This window comes from Condylura cristata, unplaced genomic scaffold (genome assembly GCF_000260355.1).
Source record: "Condylura cristata isolate star-nosed mole 26May11 unplaced genomic scaffold, ConCri1.0 scaffold00012, whole genome shotgun sequence".
NCBI lineage: Eukaryota > Metazoa > Chordata > Mammalia > Eulipotyphla > Talpidae > Condylura > Condylura cristata.
The window spans coordinates 39,031,247-39,047,678 of record NW_004567113.1 but is presented as its reverse complement, the minus strand read 5'-3'; the positions used below and the strand labels follow the sequence as shown (position 1 = coordinate 39,047,678).

The window sequence follows — 16,432 nt, the reverse complement described above, 5'->3', positions numbered from 1 at the left end:
TTCAGGTGAGGCCAGGACTTGAATGTTCAGGTCACCCCCAAGGCCAGTTCTTAGAAAATTCAGAACAACTGACTCATAGCATTTTCGCTTAGATGAAACTCTCGTGGCCACATAATGCTGGAAGCCGAGTTATTAGTGAATTTAGATAAAGAAGTTACCAGTAATTAAAAAAAAAAAAAAAAACACCGGAGGATCCATACAAATGATGACTCTTCAAAACAGATTAATACAATGTATGAATACGAATTGTTCCAGAACACCGAAATTTGCATACCTTCATTTTTCATGATGTAGTGGACAATTTGCCCAACAGTATCACTGTTTTCATTTACACTGTCATTCAGCTCTGAAAGAGAGAGGGGGAAGCGGTGGGTACATTAGTCTCCTGCATCAAGTCAATGAGACTTTCAGGCTTAGAACTCAAGACATCAAGGAACAGTCTCTCTCAGAAGTGAATGTCCCAGCCTATCAACCATGGAGTTGGGCATCTAGACCTTCTTACTCAACTCAGATTGCCTGGTACATAATGGATAGAGGTTTCCTTTATATTACAGGCATACAAGGGTCAGAGTTGTTCATCAATCTCATCTGAAGTCCAAATACCCACTCAACTTTCCAAGACAATATTCTCATGCATGTATAGCAGTTCTTCCTACTATTACTTCTTTCTAATCGTTTCCTGAAACCTTTGAGGGAAATGGCAAGAAAGTGAACTGGAAAGAAGTTGTCTGTGGATTTTAATCTAGTAGCAAATAGACTATGCATTGACAAAATTCATTTCCCTTCTAAACGGAGTCTTCAGCCAAGTTTATAATACTCTCCTTACCTCTGAGATGACCCAAATGTTGTGGCTGTAGCTATCTGTCAGATTCAGTTTACTTTGGGAGACTCTGTATAAGTGATAGTCTTTGAAAAGACTCAGTCTCTGCTCCAAAACCCATCTGCCTCATTTGTTTCAACAAAATAAGGGCAAAGAGGCAGGGTTGAGACACTCTACCCTGAGTCACAGAAGGCAAGTTGAGCTTTGCAAATGGTTCTGGAAAAGTGTCTTCTCCATCCCCAGTGGACTTCCTCCTTCTGAAAAGGCAGTTGTCCGGAGGCGCAAATGCTGACAGCCATACCACCCTGAGCGTGTCTAGGAAGGCGAGGAGGAGGAGGAAGAGGCTCTGCTCTCTGTTGACAAACTCTCAGCTTTCACTTGCTCATTAGCTTACACATGACTCATCCTGCAACCTTGTTCTCTGCTGCCTCAAAGGTCAGTGGGGGTAGGAAAAACCAACAGCCCAGCAAGCTGGCAAGGAATGAGGAAGCTCCCCCACTCCATCCTTGGGGCTGACTTGAAGAATGACCTATTCCAAATGTCACCTTTCTGCAAGAGCTGCCCTTTCAGGGACTGCAAGGTCAAGGACAGGTGTCTACTACCCCATAGCCAAGTCAGGAAACATCCCTAAAGGAGGACTGGAAAGGACAGCTGTTGGACAAAACAGGATTTCACTCTTCAACCTGACAATTCCATGTTGACAGGCATGTGTGGGACAGCATAAGGTGCCTGCTTGGGGGCCCATTCATCCCAGCCTTGTTCCACCCCGTCACCCAATCATCTCCTTTATTAGCATCAGTTCCAGTCTCATTGATTTAAGCTAGAACTCCCCCAGCAAAAGTAACAGCACAACGATGATGAGACCTATTTAATTTTTGCATTATTTTTATTAAAATCAAATTCAATAATACTAGCAAGGGTTAATATTTACTGAGTGTTGCTATATATGCCAAACACCAAAAGCATCATCATTTTACTATAATCCTACAAAGAGGACATTATTCTCATTTAAGTTAAAGTTATCCTCCACTTGAAGTTGAACAATTAAGTATAATTCTCAGTTCATGTATACACAGGGGAGACCCCAAGCACCTCTAACCTGCTGGAAGCCAGGAGAGAATAGTTAGGGGACCTGGCAGGTATTTGCTAAGGGAACGCCAAGTTCCCAACCACACCACCACTCTTCGGGTGGTCTCCGAGAAATGGAAAACACAAGGCAGCTTTCTTGTTGAGTAACTGCCCTCTTCACACCTCCAGAGAAGAGCCTAGGCTACTTACCTATCTTTTCAACCTTCTCTTCCTCCACCTCTTGCTCAGCTTCAGTGGTGCAGCGATAGCCTTTCTTCTTCAGCAGGTGGCAGATGAGGACCCCGAAGAGACCCATGACGAAGAACACGGGGACAAGCGCATAGGCGATGTACTCGGGATGCCCGTTCCCGTCGCTGTTCGTGGGTGCAGTGGTGGTCTCTGCTCCGGAGTGCGCCGAGTGGCCGCCCCCGTGGTCTGAGGAAGGAACCCACGTGGAGACGCCCATTAACTCTGAGCAAGAAAGGAAACTGCTGTGTAAACTAGTAAGAAAATGAAGCTAGACCAAGCCCCAAGCCCTAGACGCTTTGTGCAAGTTCGATTCCCAGCCGCGGAGGTGACCCACATGGCACGGCAGACCTCTCCTGACCACCCGCTGCTCCCCTCAGCAGTGTACTTCATCAGTCACCCTGTTCTGTTCCCCACTCTCCCGACCCCTGCACCCCTGGCCTCCACCTCAGTTCTGTATGCTCAAATAAATAAATCTTAAAAAAAAAAAAGAAATTGCATTATTTTATCTGTTAACCTCTAGTATTGAGTATGAGTATAACCTATTTTATTTTTTCTTAATTCTTTTTCCAATTACTAAGTGATTCCATCACTATATGCATCAACTATATACATTAAATAATATATATCTAGATATGAGTGAATTGTGTATATATAAATAACACATGTCAAAACATATGTATTTGTACTCATTCAAAATTGAAAAGGGAGTTAAAGAAATGTTGCTTCTGGTTTTTACTGAAAGTGAAGCTTAAGGTCACACCCTCATTTAGGTGATATACAGGCATATATGTTTAAGGAAAAGCATGTGTGTCCCTAAGCTGAACTAGCAACAAGGCTGCCAGTGGCTACTTACATTTAAATTTGAAGTCAATTAAAATTAGCTAAGGCTTTCACTTTCCTCACTTTCTCTAATGACAGCTCCAGGGCTATCACTCAGGGCTAACTGCTGTCACACTGGCAGAGCAGTTGGAGAACATTTTCATCAACTCAGAGCGAATTATTGGACAGTCCTGTTAGAACTATAAAGACTTGCTAACAAGGAAAATGTCAGCTGGAATGTACTGTGCTGTGCCTTAACACTTCACTGAAGAATAACTTTTAAGACACAAAGGAACTATTCACAAATAAGGCCTAAAACATTTAACATAAGTAAGTCCAGTTTTTCTCTGACTTTTGTTAATAATTTGCTTGTGAACCCTGTGCCCACCTTTTCCCTTCACCCCCAAATGAATCACAACTGAAGCTGGAACAAATTATTTATTTTGAGTCTGAAGGAATAGCAAGGATTGTTACAGTATTATTTATAAAGTGAAAAAATGCAAACAAGCTCCCCATTTGACAATGGGATAGCAAAATGTCTAAGTCGACTGTCTAATAACCATTTGATGGAATAATATGTATTTGTGAAGCTGTAAATTTATGAAGATTTTAGGATGATATGGGAAAACGTGCTCTAGTGTTCAATTTTAAAAAGTGAATTAAAAATCTTATATGTAATATGATCCAGCTAGTAAAAAAAATTCATAAAGATATAAAATGTACAAAGAATTCACCAAAATATTGTGATTATGAGTCACAGGATAATTTTACATTTTATTTTTATATTTTTTTATAATTTTCTAAAATGAGTATAGTTTTTGTACCAAGGAGAGGACACTTAAAAAAAGAAAAAGATTTAGAGCAGAGGTTTGTCCACCACTTGGGAGTCACAGACCCCTTTGTAAGCCTACAAGATGCCATGGTTCCTGTTCCAAAATATTGCTGCCAAGTTTGCAAGTTCTAAATGTAAAAGTAAAATAAAAAGGGAAAAAGCAATCCAGGGGAGGTAACTGCGGCCCTGGAAGGAAGGAGCACCTTCTCTACAGACTGAAGATAGCAAGACCGGATCTCCTGGGTTGCGGAGATGCTGAGCTTGGTTTTCCCTTTCTAGAAGCCACTGAGCAACTAGAACACAGTAGACTTTTGTTTGTTGTTACTGTTTTTCAAATTTATTTATTTCTGTATACAGAACTAGGGTACAGGCCAGAGGTGCAGGGGCGATAAGAGGATTTACCAGAGACAGAGTGAGGAACAGAACAGGTAGATCAATGAAGTACACTGCTGAGGGGAGCAGCAGGAGGGTCAGGAGACATCTGCCTCGCCACGTGGGTCACTTCCCTGGCTGGGGATCGAACTCATGCTGCAGTGGCTGCAGAGAGCTTCACAATGTGGTGCTTTAAGCTGTAGCATCACCAGGGAGGGCTCTGTTTGTTGTTGTTTTTAAGTAACTGAACCCAAGCTAAAGGAAGAGACTGGGAGGGAATCCAGAGTGATGACCTTGGGGAAGCTGGAGATGGTCTCCACTGATGGGGTCAGATTAAACCCTTGCAAGGGAGACACTTCTTCCTGAGGCAGGAATAGGTGGCTGAATTAGTCCTTTGCTGTGAGCAGAAGGAGCTTGAGAGAACAGGTGCCAGAGAGTCTCTTGTCTTCTCTTAACAAAAGCAATCGTGTCTGTGCAGAACTAGAAGGCCAGAAGCTCAGTGGAGAGATTCAAGAAGTGGTAGAGGCCAGTGAGGAGCCATGTAAAAGGCATTCAGGGCATAGCTGAGATGTGCACCCCAATAAGCAGGGGGGCCATGTGAGCGGGAAGCCCAGCACAGGGTCCAGCAATCAGGGCAGTGGTTGCAGACATGGTGGCAGTAAGCCCCAGACTTGTTATTTCCTTCTCAACACTAATATCAATAACCACATTTTGGATGCATTTTTTGAGCCAGAATTAAGCTAAGAATTGAATCTTCATGATGAAACTACGGCATAGCAAGTGATGTTACTCCCAGATGGGAAAGGTTAAGGAATTCCCCAAATTGCACTGCTATTCAGTGGTAGGGGCTGCACTCAGACCCTGCAATCTGGCTCCTGCCTGCTGGACCGTGGCTTCCTCGTACTTTCCAGGAGCCTTGTCTGCATCTATAAAATGGGAAAATGGGGCTGGGAACAAGAGCACCATCCAAGTACAAATGCCTGCTCAAAGCATATTTTCTTTCAATAATGTTTAATCCCTTACCCACTTTTCTGCCAAATGTTAAATGTCAGTTTGTTCTCATACTTCAGCATGTAGATTAAGGGCTCCCCAAATGTCAAAACTACTAGCCTAGCAGTTGGGTTCCAATTAGCTCAGCAAGGAGCAGGGCATGCTTTGAAGATGCCCCAACACCCACACAAGCAGCTTACAGATGAACAACTGCAAAATTCTACTATTCATCCCAATCTCGTATGGCCCTTCTGGGGCCCAGACCACCGCTCCCTTTATGCCGGCAGTAACCCAAGGCCCTCAGCCTCTTTAATAACAGGCCCATCACAAACCCGCAGGGATTACAATCGAGATGGGAAAAAAAAATGTGCAAAATGATGTAAAAATAAACTTTGTAATTAAAAAAAATATATCATTCTTTTAACTCAAATAGTTTATACTATCAGGTCCTAAGAAAGATTAGAAGGAATCTTGATATCCTAAAAGATATTTTATTATCATTTTCTAATAAAAAAAGTCTACACTCATCATATATAACTTTTTCTTTACCTGTAGGGAATTACTTTTTAAGAGGCAGTTATAGGAGTCTATGTTTAAAAAAAAAACAGGCCAGGCCCATCACCTCATCTCAAGCATCCCTTGCACAGAGAGGGTTCACCCTTCTTGCTGGTGAATATGATTCCTCTCTACAACATTAATAGGAAAAAAAGTCCAGCAAAAGTCAGCATTTATCAAAAGCCTTTGGGATTTCTCTAGGCACAGCTATATGTTTGCTCAATTCATTGTATTTTGACAACCTAGTGTGTGTTGTATTTTGCCAAGACCCTATTGAGAAGATCACAAAAGAAGACAGGAGAGGGCCCTCCCTGGTGGCATAGTGGGTTAAAGCACAGCACTAAGAAGCTAAAGCCACTTCAGCATGAGTTCGATCCCGCCCTGGAGGTGACCACATGGTGAGCCAGACCTCTCCTGACCCGCCCGCTGCTCCCCTCAGCAGTGTACTTCATTGCTCTGCCTGTTCTGCTCCCCAATCTGTCTCAGGTGAATCCTCTCACCCACCATACTTCTGGCCTGTACTCCAGTTCTGTATGCACAAATAAATCTTTAAAAAAAAAAAAAAGACATGAGATAAACAAGATTGAAGACGGCAAGGAACTGAGGGAAAGGCAAAAGAAACAGCCAGAAGTCAACCCCAGAAATCAAAAGTCATTTTCTAGTAGACTAGACTTGTATTTCCCACTGATCCCAACGGTCCAAGTTGCTGACACAGGATGGCACAGAAATGGCATTCCTCAAACCCACTGGACATAACTGGAGCGTTGTTAAAATAATTGGGAAGATGACGGTAATAACCAGGGATTCCAGATAAGGAATTTCTAGTGATTTTCCCAAGCAGCTTTGTTCCAGCCCAGGTCAAGAGCATTTTGAAGGTTCTGATGGCTCATGGTCTTTTTCAGGAAATGGTGTGCATTCTCAAAGCTGGGGTTTCTCAGCAGTCCCTGCAACTGCTTGTGATGGGAAAAAAAGGACCTAGCGGGTAAGTGGATAACCCAAACCAAGCGTGGTTGGGAAGTGGTTTTTACACACACACACACACACGGTCTTTTTCTATTTTACTTTGCAAGCATTCACATCACTGTAGCCAAGTGATGTCTATTTTTGGTTTAGAATTCTACGTTTGCTAGATATACATTTCTCCAAAGCAGTTTTTCTCCACAGTTTGCTCAACTGCAGTATGATGAGCTGGAATCCATGTCCTGTATGGTCCTCCAAACTCCCCAACCTTCTCAAATACAATTCACTCTGGGTAGATGCTACTGGAGATAAAACCCAAGCCTCCCTGCCCACATCCACAAGGACAAAACCCAAAATGCTCCGAAATAAAAAACTGTATAACTCATTTCACTGCAGAACCAAATCTGACAAGTGCATGGCAAAACCTGTCCTGGTCTGAGCGATTTGCAACCCGACTGTCTGTACAACTGGATCATGGCATAAATGTTAATATATTTGATGTGACCCTTCAGGTCTCTGCTGCAGGTCCCAAGAGCATCAGAGACCACAGCACCATGAGATGGGGTCATGATGCTATTTATTACTTTAGAGGAAAGGTCACAGAGGTCCCGAGCCCCTGGGAGGGGAAGTCACTTGCCCACGACCACATGATTAAAAACTGGTAACAGCCTGGAAGAAAACACAAACAGATTGTGTTTCAGGACAGCGCTGGAAGCCAGTTACACACGGCCGCCCGAGCCTGCTTGGGGACAGCTAAGACTTACTGCTCCTGCTAAAGGACTCCCCTTATTCATTGTTTCAACACGCTTTAAAACAATTACCTGTACTAATAAAAGGCGAGAAAGCAAACAGATTCCACCAAACACAATCACCCCCAAATTATTTCTATTTCTGGCAATCTAGAGAACTATAAATTAATAGAATTTTTAAGCCCATCCCTCACACTGCTAGGAATGGTGACACAGCCATTGTCCAGGCAAATTTCAAAAGCTGAAAATGTAAGGAGAGCATAAATGAACTTATGTGGAAATTGGAAAAGAATGCAAGTCAGTATATTAATAAGGACTAAACTTTGTTGTGAAACCTTAGGCAGCTGCCAACTTCCCAACAATTCACAGATAAACAGCTGCTAAGGCCCCACCCTCCCCCACTCCGCAGCTGTGACGGGCAGGACCGGCCGTCCAGACAGGACCAGCCTGCCCGGAGTCCACCCACCCATGGCACAAAAGCCCTCCCACTGCATATAGTGACTCAGTAACCTTCCCTTGTCGATGTCCTTGAAATGCGACCAAGATACGGGTGCAGGGACGCTAATTCTGGGCAGCTAGACCTCTCTGGGCGCAGACAGCAGCCCAGACAGCTCCCCAACAAGCATGCAGAGACTGGTCGTGCCCTGGTCAAGCACTGATTTACGGGCGCATTTAGCCCAGAGGTCCTTAGAAAGTGCGGCTGTCTTTGAGGTTTCTTTGAACACCTACATGGACTCAGCTGCACCTTGAGGGGTACCAGAATAGAGGGCTCAGTTAAGAAGAGCACCGCTGGAGGCAGGGCTTGAGTTCTGGAGAAGGAAATAGGGGGGAGTGACTAGCCAAAGATTTCAAAAACACTGCCTGTACCCAAGAAGTTTCTTCCCGCCTCTGAACTTGATTTAAGTGTGGTTTCAGCTAGCTCTTGTTGGAACTAATATGACCAAACGCAGTAAGCAAGCTTTGCTTCGAGGCTGGTTCAAAATTTTAAACAATAAAAATTTTTAAACAGCTATAAAGATATTTGGAGGACAATGGAGGAAATGGGTCAGACAGCATCAGAGACTTATTGTTTATTTTTTTAGCCATAATAAGGGTATTGTGGTTCTGTAGAAGGAAATCCTTAATCCTACAAGATTTCTGTCAGAGGTATTTGGGGGTAAAATGTAACAATGTCTGCAACTTGAATTCAAATAGCAAAACATAAAAATAGGAGTAAGTAGACAGAAAGAGTAAATATGGAAAATGTTGCATCTAAGTAGTTATTAGATGGAGCCATTTTATTATTCTCTCAAGTTTTCTGTAAAAGTTCATGAAGCCCCATTTTACCATTGTTAATACCCTTTTGGGGATTCTAATGAATTTTAATGGGAAATACATTTTAATTTCCAACCAGTTTCTCAAAAAGGAATGCTTGGGGTACCTGGCCTTAGCATTTCCCTGCATATCTATGACAGGAGTTGAGAAGGGGAGATCCAGGAAAAAAGAAGACTTTATATTAGGTTCCAAGAAAACACACACACACACACACACACACACTGAAATTGGCCAGGGGGAAAAAAAGGGACAAACATTCTTGACAGGCCAGGCCGGAGGAAAAAAACTGAACCATTCCTGAACCCCAAATAGCCAAGGACTGAAACTTGAATTATCTCAGCTAAAGAAACTTAACAATAATGAATGAATTGTAAATATTTACCCTCACTGGTTCCAATTTAAACTGGGGGGAGGAGAAGAGATGAAATTCCAAGTCCAAGAAAGTCCCCAGCATTCTCCACAACTGCTTTGCATTTGCCATGTGAGGTTACTTCTTAGGCCATGGAACTCCCCACCAAACACAATTCCCCAAGAGCCCCAAAAGATTAACCAGGCAACAGCTATAGCCCCTTAGCTACTCTGAGAGGGACGAATTTTAGGATCCCAGTGTTTTGAGAAAACAAGGATCTCAACTGGACCCTTCCAGAACCACCCAGTACCTCAAACAATAGTCTGCATTCACAGGACTACAGAGGTTCATCTGACCTGGCCTCACCCCAGGAGGAAGCAAGGTTAGCTAGCCAGTATCTGCCCTGTAGCAGGCCTCGAAGCCAATAGCCAGCATAAAGGTCTAGGAACTCCTGAGGAACCCAGGGGTCAGGGCGCGTCATGTGGTCCTGAGCGGGGTATCAGCGAGGACAGTGTCAGCCAGTTCAAAGACAAGCAGAGCTCAGCTGGTCTGCCCCAGCTGAATGTCCCCCTCCTCTCTTCCTGCTTTCCTCAAATTCGCCTGCTAAGCTGCGTTGGCTATCTTATTGACAATGTAGTCAGCTTGGGGTTTTTTGTTTTTTTTTTTTGTCTTTAGTTGCTGATAGCAATGTCTGTGTCCTGGGGAGGAGCTGGGTGGCTGGATGATAGGAATGGGGAGAGACTGTCAACAGGCCCTTTGGCATCATTCAAGTTATAAATAATGAACTTCCGAGAAAGAAGCAGAATTTTTAAAGTCATTTGTCTGAGGCGACCCTAAAACAAAAGAACATCAGAGACCCAAGATTCCCTTTGGATTTTCTCCAAAAGAGCAGTGTTATGAAGAGTGAGCTGCTACATTAAAATCGTTGCAATGGTAGCATTTACCCAGTGTCTGCAGTGAGGCAGGCAATGTTCTAGATGCTTCTTGAACAATTTCATTTTATTTCCGGAACAGCTGTAGTTTCTCTCATTAGCCCCATTTGCAGATGAGGAAACTGAGCACGGGGGTTCAGTGCCCAGCCATAGTGTGTGGTAGGACAGGACCCAATCCAGGCAATGCCTCCCGGGGCCCCAACTCTTAGTTTTAGCCATGCTGTTTAACAGGGTCCGTGAGTATTACCTAGTGACACACCTCAGTGCATAGTGGAGGAAGGCATCATCAGCTGACCACAGAGCTGGGCTGGTGCCCTGGTACACCCACACCCACTTGGCCTTAAATGCAAAAAAACTGCCTCTCTCCAAATGACTCTATTATGCATGATAACTCTGGAATCTGCAGGCATCTTATTCAAATATCAAAGTCATCTTCATGAAAAACAAAGTCAGCTACAGGAGGATTAAACTCTTACTGACTTCATATATATATATATATAAAATATCCAGCATGGAGTTCTGGTATGGGTGTGGTGGCCACAGACATCTGAGGGGGTAAAGTTGTAATCCTGGGTCACACGGTGTAGGACACCAATATTATCTCAACAAAAACAAGCCAAGTAAAATGCAAAGAAGAATTTTAACTCAGCAGCATAAACTATCCCACTATCAATTTTAATTGTAAAAAAACCAAAGGTCACTCTAAAGTATGACTTCTATTTTACCAACCTCCATAAGTATTATGAAAATAAGACTTTTCCTATCTATTGAAAGGTATCTAACTCACATATGCAGGTTTTCACACTAGTGCTACAGTACTTCAAAGCAATTCAACAGTAGCCACAGACATCATCTGTATTAACAATGTGGGTTTCATGGCCTCAAAATCTTGCACAAAGAAAGAAGGGAGCTCAGGAGGGAAGGGGGGCGAGGGGAGAAGAAAAGAAAAGTAAGAAACTCTTCACTCCTCCATGTTAGCTGGAGACATGATACAAGATACAAAGTTCTGCTGAAATGACATTCCAAGCTTTCACATGTATTATTTTTTTTTTCTGAAACCTCTAGTTGTAGGAAAGTAGTGAAGATGGTGGGTGAGAGCCTCACTTTACAAATAAATCAGTGACCTGACATGACAACACTCGGCAACATGCCACAAAAAACCAAAACGCAAAGCTGCGGCGTCTTTCCGTCACCTCACCAGACACATACATCACTCGAGGTGAGCTGAGGTTGTTCCCAGTTAGGAAACCCAAATGCAACCCAGAACTCGCAGGAACAGCCCCGTTTAAGTCCAACTCATCTATTTCCCCAAGTGGAGGTGAGGCTGCCCTGTCTCTGTACTTATAAACCCATCACAGTTCTGGAGCCTGGTGGAAGTATCTTAAACACCTGCTACCTGGGGCCAGTGAAAGCAGATCCCATCCTTCCCAGAGGGCTCCAGAGCGCCAGGTCACCAACCCAGTGTCTGTGTTTACCATGACATGAAACGCAGTTGTGTTACTATTTGGTGGTGACTGATGCTCCTTTGTCAAAAACCAAGTTATTGTTTTTTTAAAGATTTATTTATTTATGCATACAGACCCGGGGTACAGGTGAGAGGTGAGGATTCATCAGAGGCAGAGTGGGGAACAGAACAGGCAGATTGAAGAAGTCCACTGCTGAGGGGAGCAGCGGGTGTGACAGGAGAGGTCTGCCACACCATGTGGGTCAGCTCTCTGGCCTGGTATCGAACTCATGCTGAAGTGGCTGTGGCCAGCTTCACAGTGCCGTGCTTTAACCCGTTGTGCCACCAGGGAGGACCCAAATACCAAGTTTTAAAAAACATATTCTTTAAGGGTTCGACAACCAATATACACACTTGCTGGGTACCCACAGGGGGGGTACAGGGGATTCCTAGACCAAGTACAATGTATTTTCACACATGCATAGACCTATGATAAAGTTCAATCTGTAATTTAGGTATAGTAGTAGATTAACAACAATAAATATTAGGACAAGTGTAAAATGATGCTCTAATACAAGTTATGTGGTCTTGCTCTCAAAATATCTTATTATACATAATATTTTCAGACTGTGGTTGATCGTGGTTAAATTAAAACCACTGAAAGCTAAGCCACAGATCCGGGGGAACTGAATACTGACATGCCGCTCTCTTCATCATCATCTCAAGTCTCTGGTTAGCAAAGACTCAAAAGACGCCACCCTGCAGCAGTACATTCCTAAACCCACTCTGGGAACCGACCTGCACCAGCCTTCGTGGGGCCCCGCCACATTCAACACTGCCCGACCCCTCAGCGGTGCTAACTGGGAGCAGAGCTGACGTGTGCTTGCCAAAGCCACTGCCCAAGGGCCACAGGAGTGTGAGTGTTGACAGGTCCATTTGTACACATTCCTCAGAAGAGGCCGAGACAGGGCTAGGTTAGAAATTACTAAAACCATGAGAGGAAGCTAACATGGAAACCGGAGGGGAAGAAGAGGGTATGTTCAGATGACCTGAGCTGGGCAGAAAGTGCACGAGCTGGGTTGGAGGCGCTTTCTGTAGGAAGCAGCGACTGCCTTGGGTCTTCAGTGGGCGCAGTGACAGGACCAGGCCTTGGGGTGCTAGGTCCCTCCTTCTGGCTAGGGCCCACTCACAGCCAAGGCCTCTGGAAGCTCCCCTGTGCAGAGCACTGAAGCTCGACTGAGTGTCTGCGGGCCTGGCTTTTTTACTCACATTATTTTTTCAGTGCTCGTGACTTTTAGAAAGGTGCTGTCATTAAAGCCACCTGAGAAATGGAGCCGGCAGAGAACAGAGTACTAAAGTCAGCATCCTCAGCTGGGGAGGGGCCAGATGGGAACCTGCCTGTAGCAGGCAAAGCAGGGCCCAAGCTCAGGAGCAAAGCTGTGCCCTCCCCCGACCCGGTGCAAGGAAGCAGAACCAGAAGGCAGCTTTTTCTCGGCTGCACTGAGCGCATTCTATTGGCTTCCTAGCTGCGAGACTCCAGGCCAGAAATGAACTTCTTGGAGCTCAGTTTCCTCCACTAGCAAGTGAAGCTAATAATAGGTGTCCGGGCATTAAGTGAGATGAACTTGGGTTTCCTGAGCGCTAGCACAGAGGGAGCATTCGATGAGTGCTCCCCATTATCACTGTGGTCATTAGCATCACGGTAATAAGTGCAAACACCGCTGCCTCACAGGGCTTGCAGCTCAGATGGGATACAAAAGTGACATGCAGGAAAGAAGGATGAAGGGCGTGAGCCGCCAGAATAACCACAGAAGCCCTGAGGTGAGGGAGTCACACCACAGCGGGCAGCAGGCCACACGGGGGCTCCCACAGCCCTGACATCAGCCCAGCAAGTCTTCCTTCCAGGAGCAGGAAGCAGATAATAATTAAACAGAAAATGACAAATGTCCAAAATGCAGGGCTTCCTAATGAGTCACAGGTTCAGTCCAGTGTTCCTGCGAGGCAGGCACGTGGCTGCCTGCCGGGAACATGGGAACTGAGGGATGAGTAAGTGTGGAACGCCCAGGGTCTCTCCAAGTGACATCTCCGCTAGTGTTGTTAGAGGAAGGTAATGGTGACCATCAAGACAATTTAGAAAATGCAAAAGGTATATAAAGTATACCCCAGCAACACAATGTTTCAGCAACACAAGATGCAAAACATTAAAATGAAAATAAAAAATAATTATAACGTTATCACTCAGAGATAGCTGGTATGAGCAGTTCAGAAAGAGCAAACAGAGGAGAGATTAATTAGAAGTAATTAGGAAAGCTGTAGATATCAATGAGCTGATTTTAAGAGGAGGGAGGGTCAGTCAGTAGCATGAAACTCAGATAAACAGCTGTAGGAATTAGACTCATGAATAACCAGAGCACATACCGATTCGCTGCTAACTGTAATTCTAACATTTGACCGCAATTTATTTATTTAAACCTTGTAGTGACACTGAGCTAGTTACTATTGCTTCCAATTCTATTTTATAGATGTGGATATTAGAGCAGAGAGGCCAAGTAACTTACATCAGACCACACAGCTAGCAGTCAGCAGAGGTACAATTTTATCCTAAGTGATTTTAATCCAGGCAGCCTCACTCCAGAGCCCCGCCCTGCTCTATCACCTCTGAAATTTGACTTAACAGTTTTGACATACAATAAAGGTCTCAACAAATAAAACCTCCATTTTTCCTTAAAGGTCAAAACAAAACAAAAACCTCCATTTCTAGTTCATCTCTGAGTTAGATTCTTGAGTAGAAAATCTATCATAATCATTATTCATCTAATATAATAATAAATCCAAAATGACAGAACCTTTTCCCACAATGACCTCAATTACTGGTTAAAGAAGGTACATTTAAATTTTATCCTAAGTGATATCTATTTCTACTTTTAAGTGCTTTTTTCTTAATCCTGTAACCATTTATAAGTAGCAAAATAAAAAATCCATCCTGATATACAGTAACACTGTTAAAACTGTTGATTCCTTGCGGAAATCCTAAACTTCCCCTTGACTTTCAAAACAATAAAAACAATTTGTAGGAAGGGATCAGATTTGCCATATCCTTTGTCCAATGATCTCAACTGTTACTGAAAATATTTAGGGAAGAAACAAACACAAAGCAGTACTCTGAGCTAGCATGATCTCAGTATTATTTAAAAAAAATAAAAAGATACCAAAATGGTTATACCAGGTATCTCTGAGTGATAAGACTATAATTATTTTTATTTTCATTTTAATGTTTTGAATCTTATGTTGGCAAAATCTGGGGGGGGGTATACTTTTTTTTTGCATTTTCTAAAATGTCCTGATGGTAACAGCTACCTTTTTTTAAATACAGATAAAATGTTAATAAAGAAATTTCATTAGTATTACACTGAACCATGATAGTCAAAAATAGTTGAGTATTGGTAATTTCATATGCCTCAACCTAATAATAGTATTAACGCTGAAGGGGTAAACTAGAATACTGGATATTCCTGAGTAAGATTGCCACCTATACCACCTATATCTACAATCCCTAGTATTTACAAACTAGACATTTCCACTGAGCAGAGGCAGGACAGTGCTAAGAAATCTTCGGTCTGCACCACAGGAGAGGATGCCATGTAGTGCTGTGACTTTTACTATTGCTCTATAAAGCACAACAGAAGCATGTAACCTTCCATAAGGCACCAGCCTGTGCCCACTGAGTCTTTATCTAATTGTAAACCACCATAATGTCAATGAGACTATGCCAGGTCCAATGTTTTAATGTTGTGAGTTGGTGTGGACCAATAAGCAACTCTGCACTTGAACTGTCCTGCTGCAATTCAATTCAGTTCTGACATTTACTACCTGAGTTAGTGCAAATGCCCAGGCTTTAGGGCTCAGTGCCACAAAACCACCCCGACTGCAGATGCCAGCTGCAAGTGGTTCAGGCTACCCTTACTACAAACTCAATGCTGGCCCACCATCCCCCTCAGCTTTGACAAGTTGCTAGAATGATTCACAAAACTCAAGACCACACTTCCCGTTCACAGTTTTACTCAGAAGGATACCACTCAGGAGCGGCCAGAGACGAGATGCACAGAGCAAAGTACGGATGGAGGACAGACCGCGAGCTTCCGTGGCTTTCCAGGCAAGCCAACCTCCCAACAGCTCCATGGATTCAACAGTCCAGCACCAGCCTCGGCCTCCTGGTTTCAAAATTTGCTTTGTTGTTGCTGTTGTTTTTAAAGATTTGTTTATTTATGCATACAGAACTGGGTACAGAACAGAAGTGTGGCGGGTGAGAGGATTCACCAGGGACAGAGTGGGGAGCAGAATAGGCAGATGTGCTGAAATACACTGCTGAGGGGAGCAGCGGGCGGGTCAGGAGAGGTCTGCCGCGCCATGTGGGTCAGCTCCCTAGCTGGGCATCAAACTCGTGCTGCAGTGACTTCAGAGAGCCCCATGATGTGATGCTTTAACTTGTTACGCCACCAGGGAGAGCCCAGTTTCAGTTTTTAATCCACATTTCATTACATAGGCAAGGGCCATACTGTCACTGGCCATCAGTGATTCATCACTCTCTAGCCCCTCTCCCTTCTCTGAGCTCAAGGGGGAGGACTGAGAGTTGGACCCTCTGATCGCAGAGTTAGTTCCTCTGGCAATCAGACCCATCCTGACAGTGTCTAAGTACCAACCAAAAGTCACTTCCCTAACATCAATTCTGATGTGGCCTAAAGGGTCAATGTGATTAACTAAAAACTCTCCCAAGTGTTTTAGTACAAAGATCAAAGATAAAGATTACCTGGAATATCTATACTTTATAAATTAATTATTATTACAATACATTGCCTTCAAGTCAGCAGTCCTTACTCATTTATCAAGATGCAGCACTGAAGAGCATGGAAAAGTTTCAACTATTTCAGCCTGTGATTCGGGCAGAAGAATTCTCCCTCCTTTAGTGCGGTCCCTTCCTC

At 43.7% G+C, this 16,432-nt stretch overlaps 1 protein-coding gene across 1 annotated transcript in view; it reads right to left on the bottom strand.

Moving 5' to 3' along the window:
• RELL1 (RELT-like 1) overlaps window positions 1-16,432 on the bottom strand; it is a 50,408-nt gene that overhangs the window by 23,421 nt on the left and 10,555 nt on the right. The window contains exons 2-3 of the mRNA XM_004681354.2: window positions 2,099-2,323; window positions 275-346 (exon numbers count right to left, since the gene is read on the bottom strand). Coding sequence (XP_004681411.1) covers window positions 275-346; window positions 2,099-2,323 — 297 coding nt within the window. The remainder of the gene's footprint in view (window positions 1-274; window positions 347-2,098; window positions 2,324-16,432) is intronic.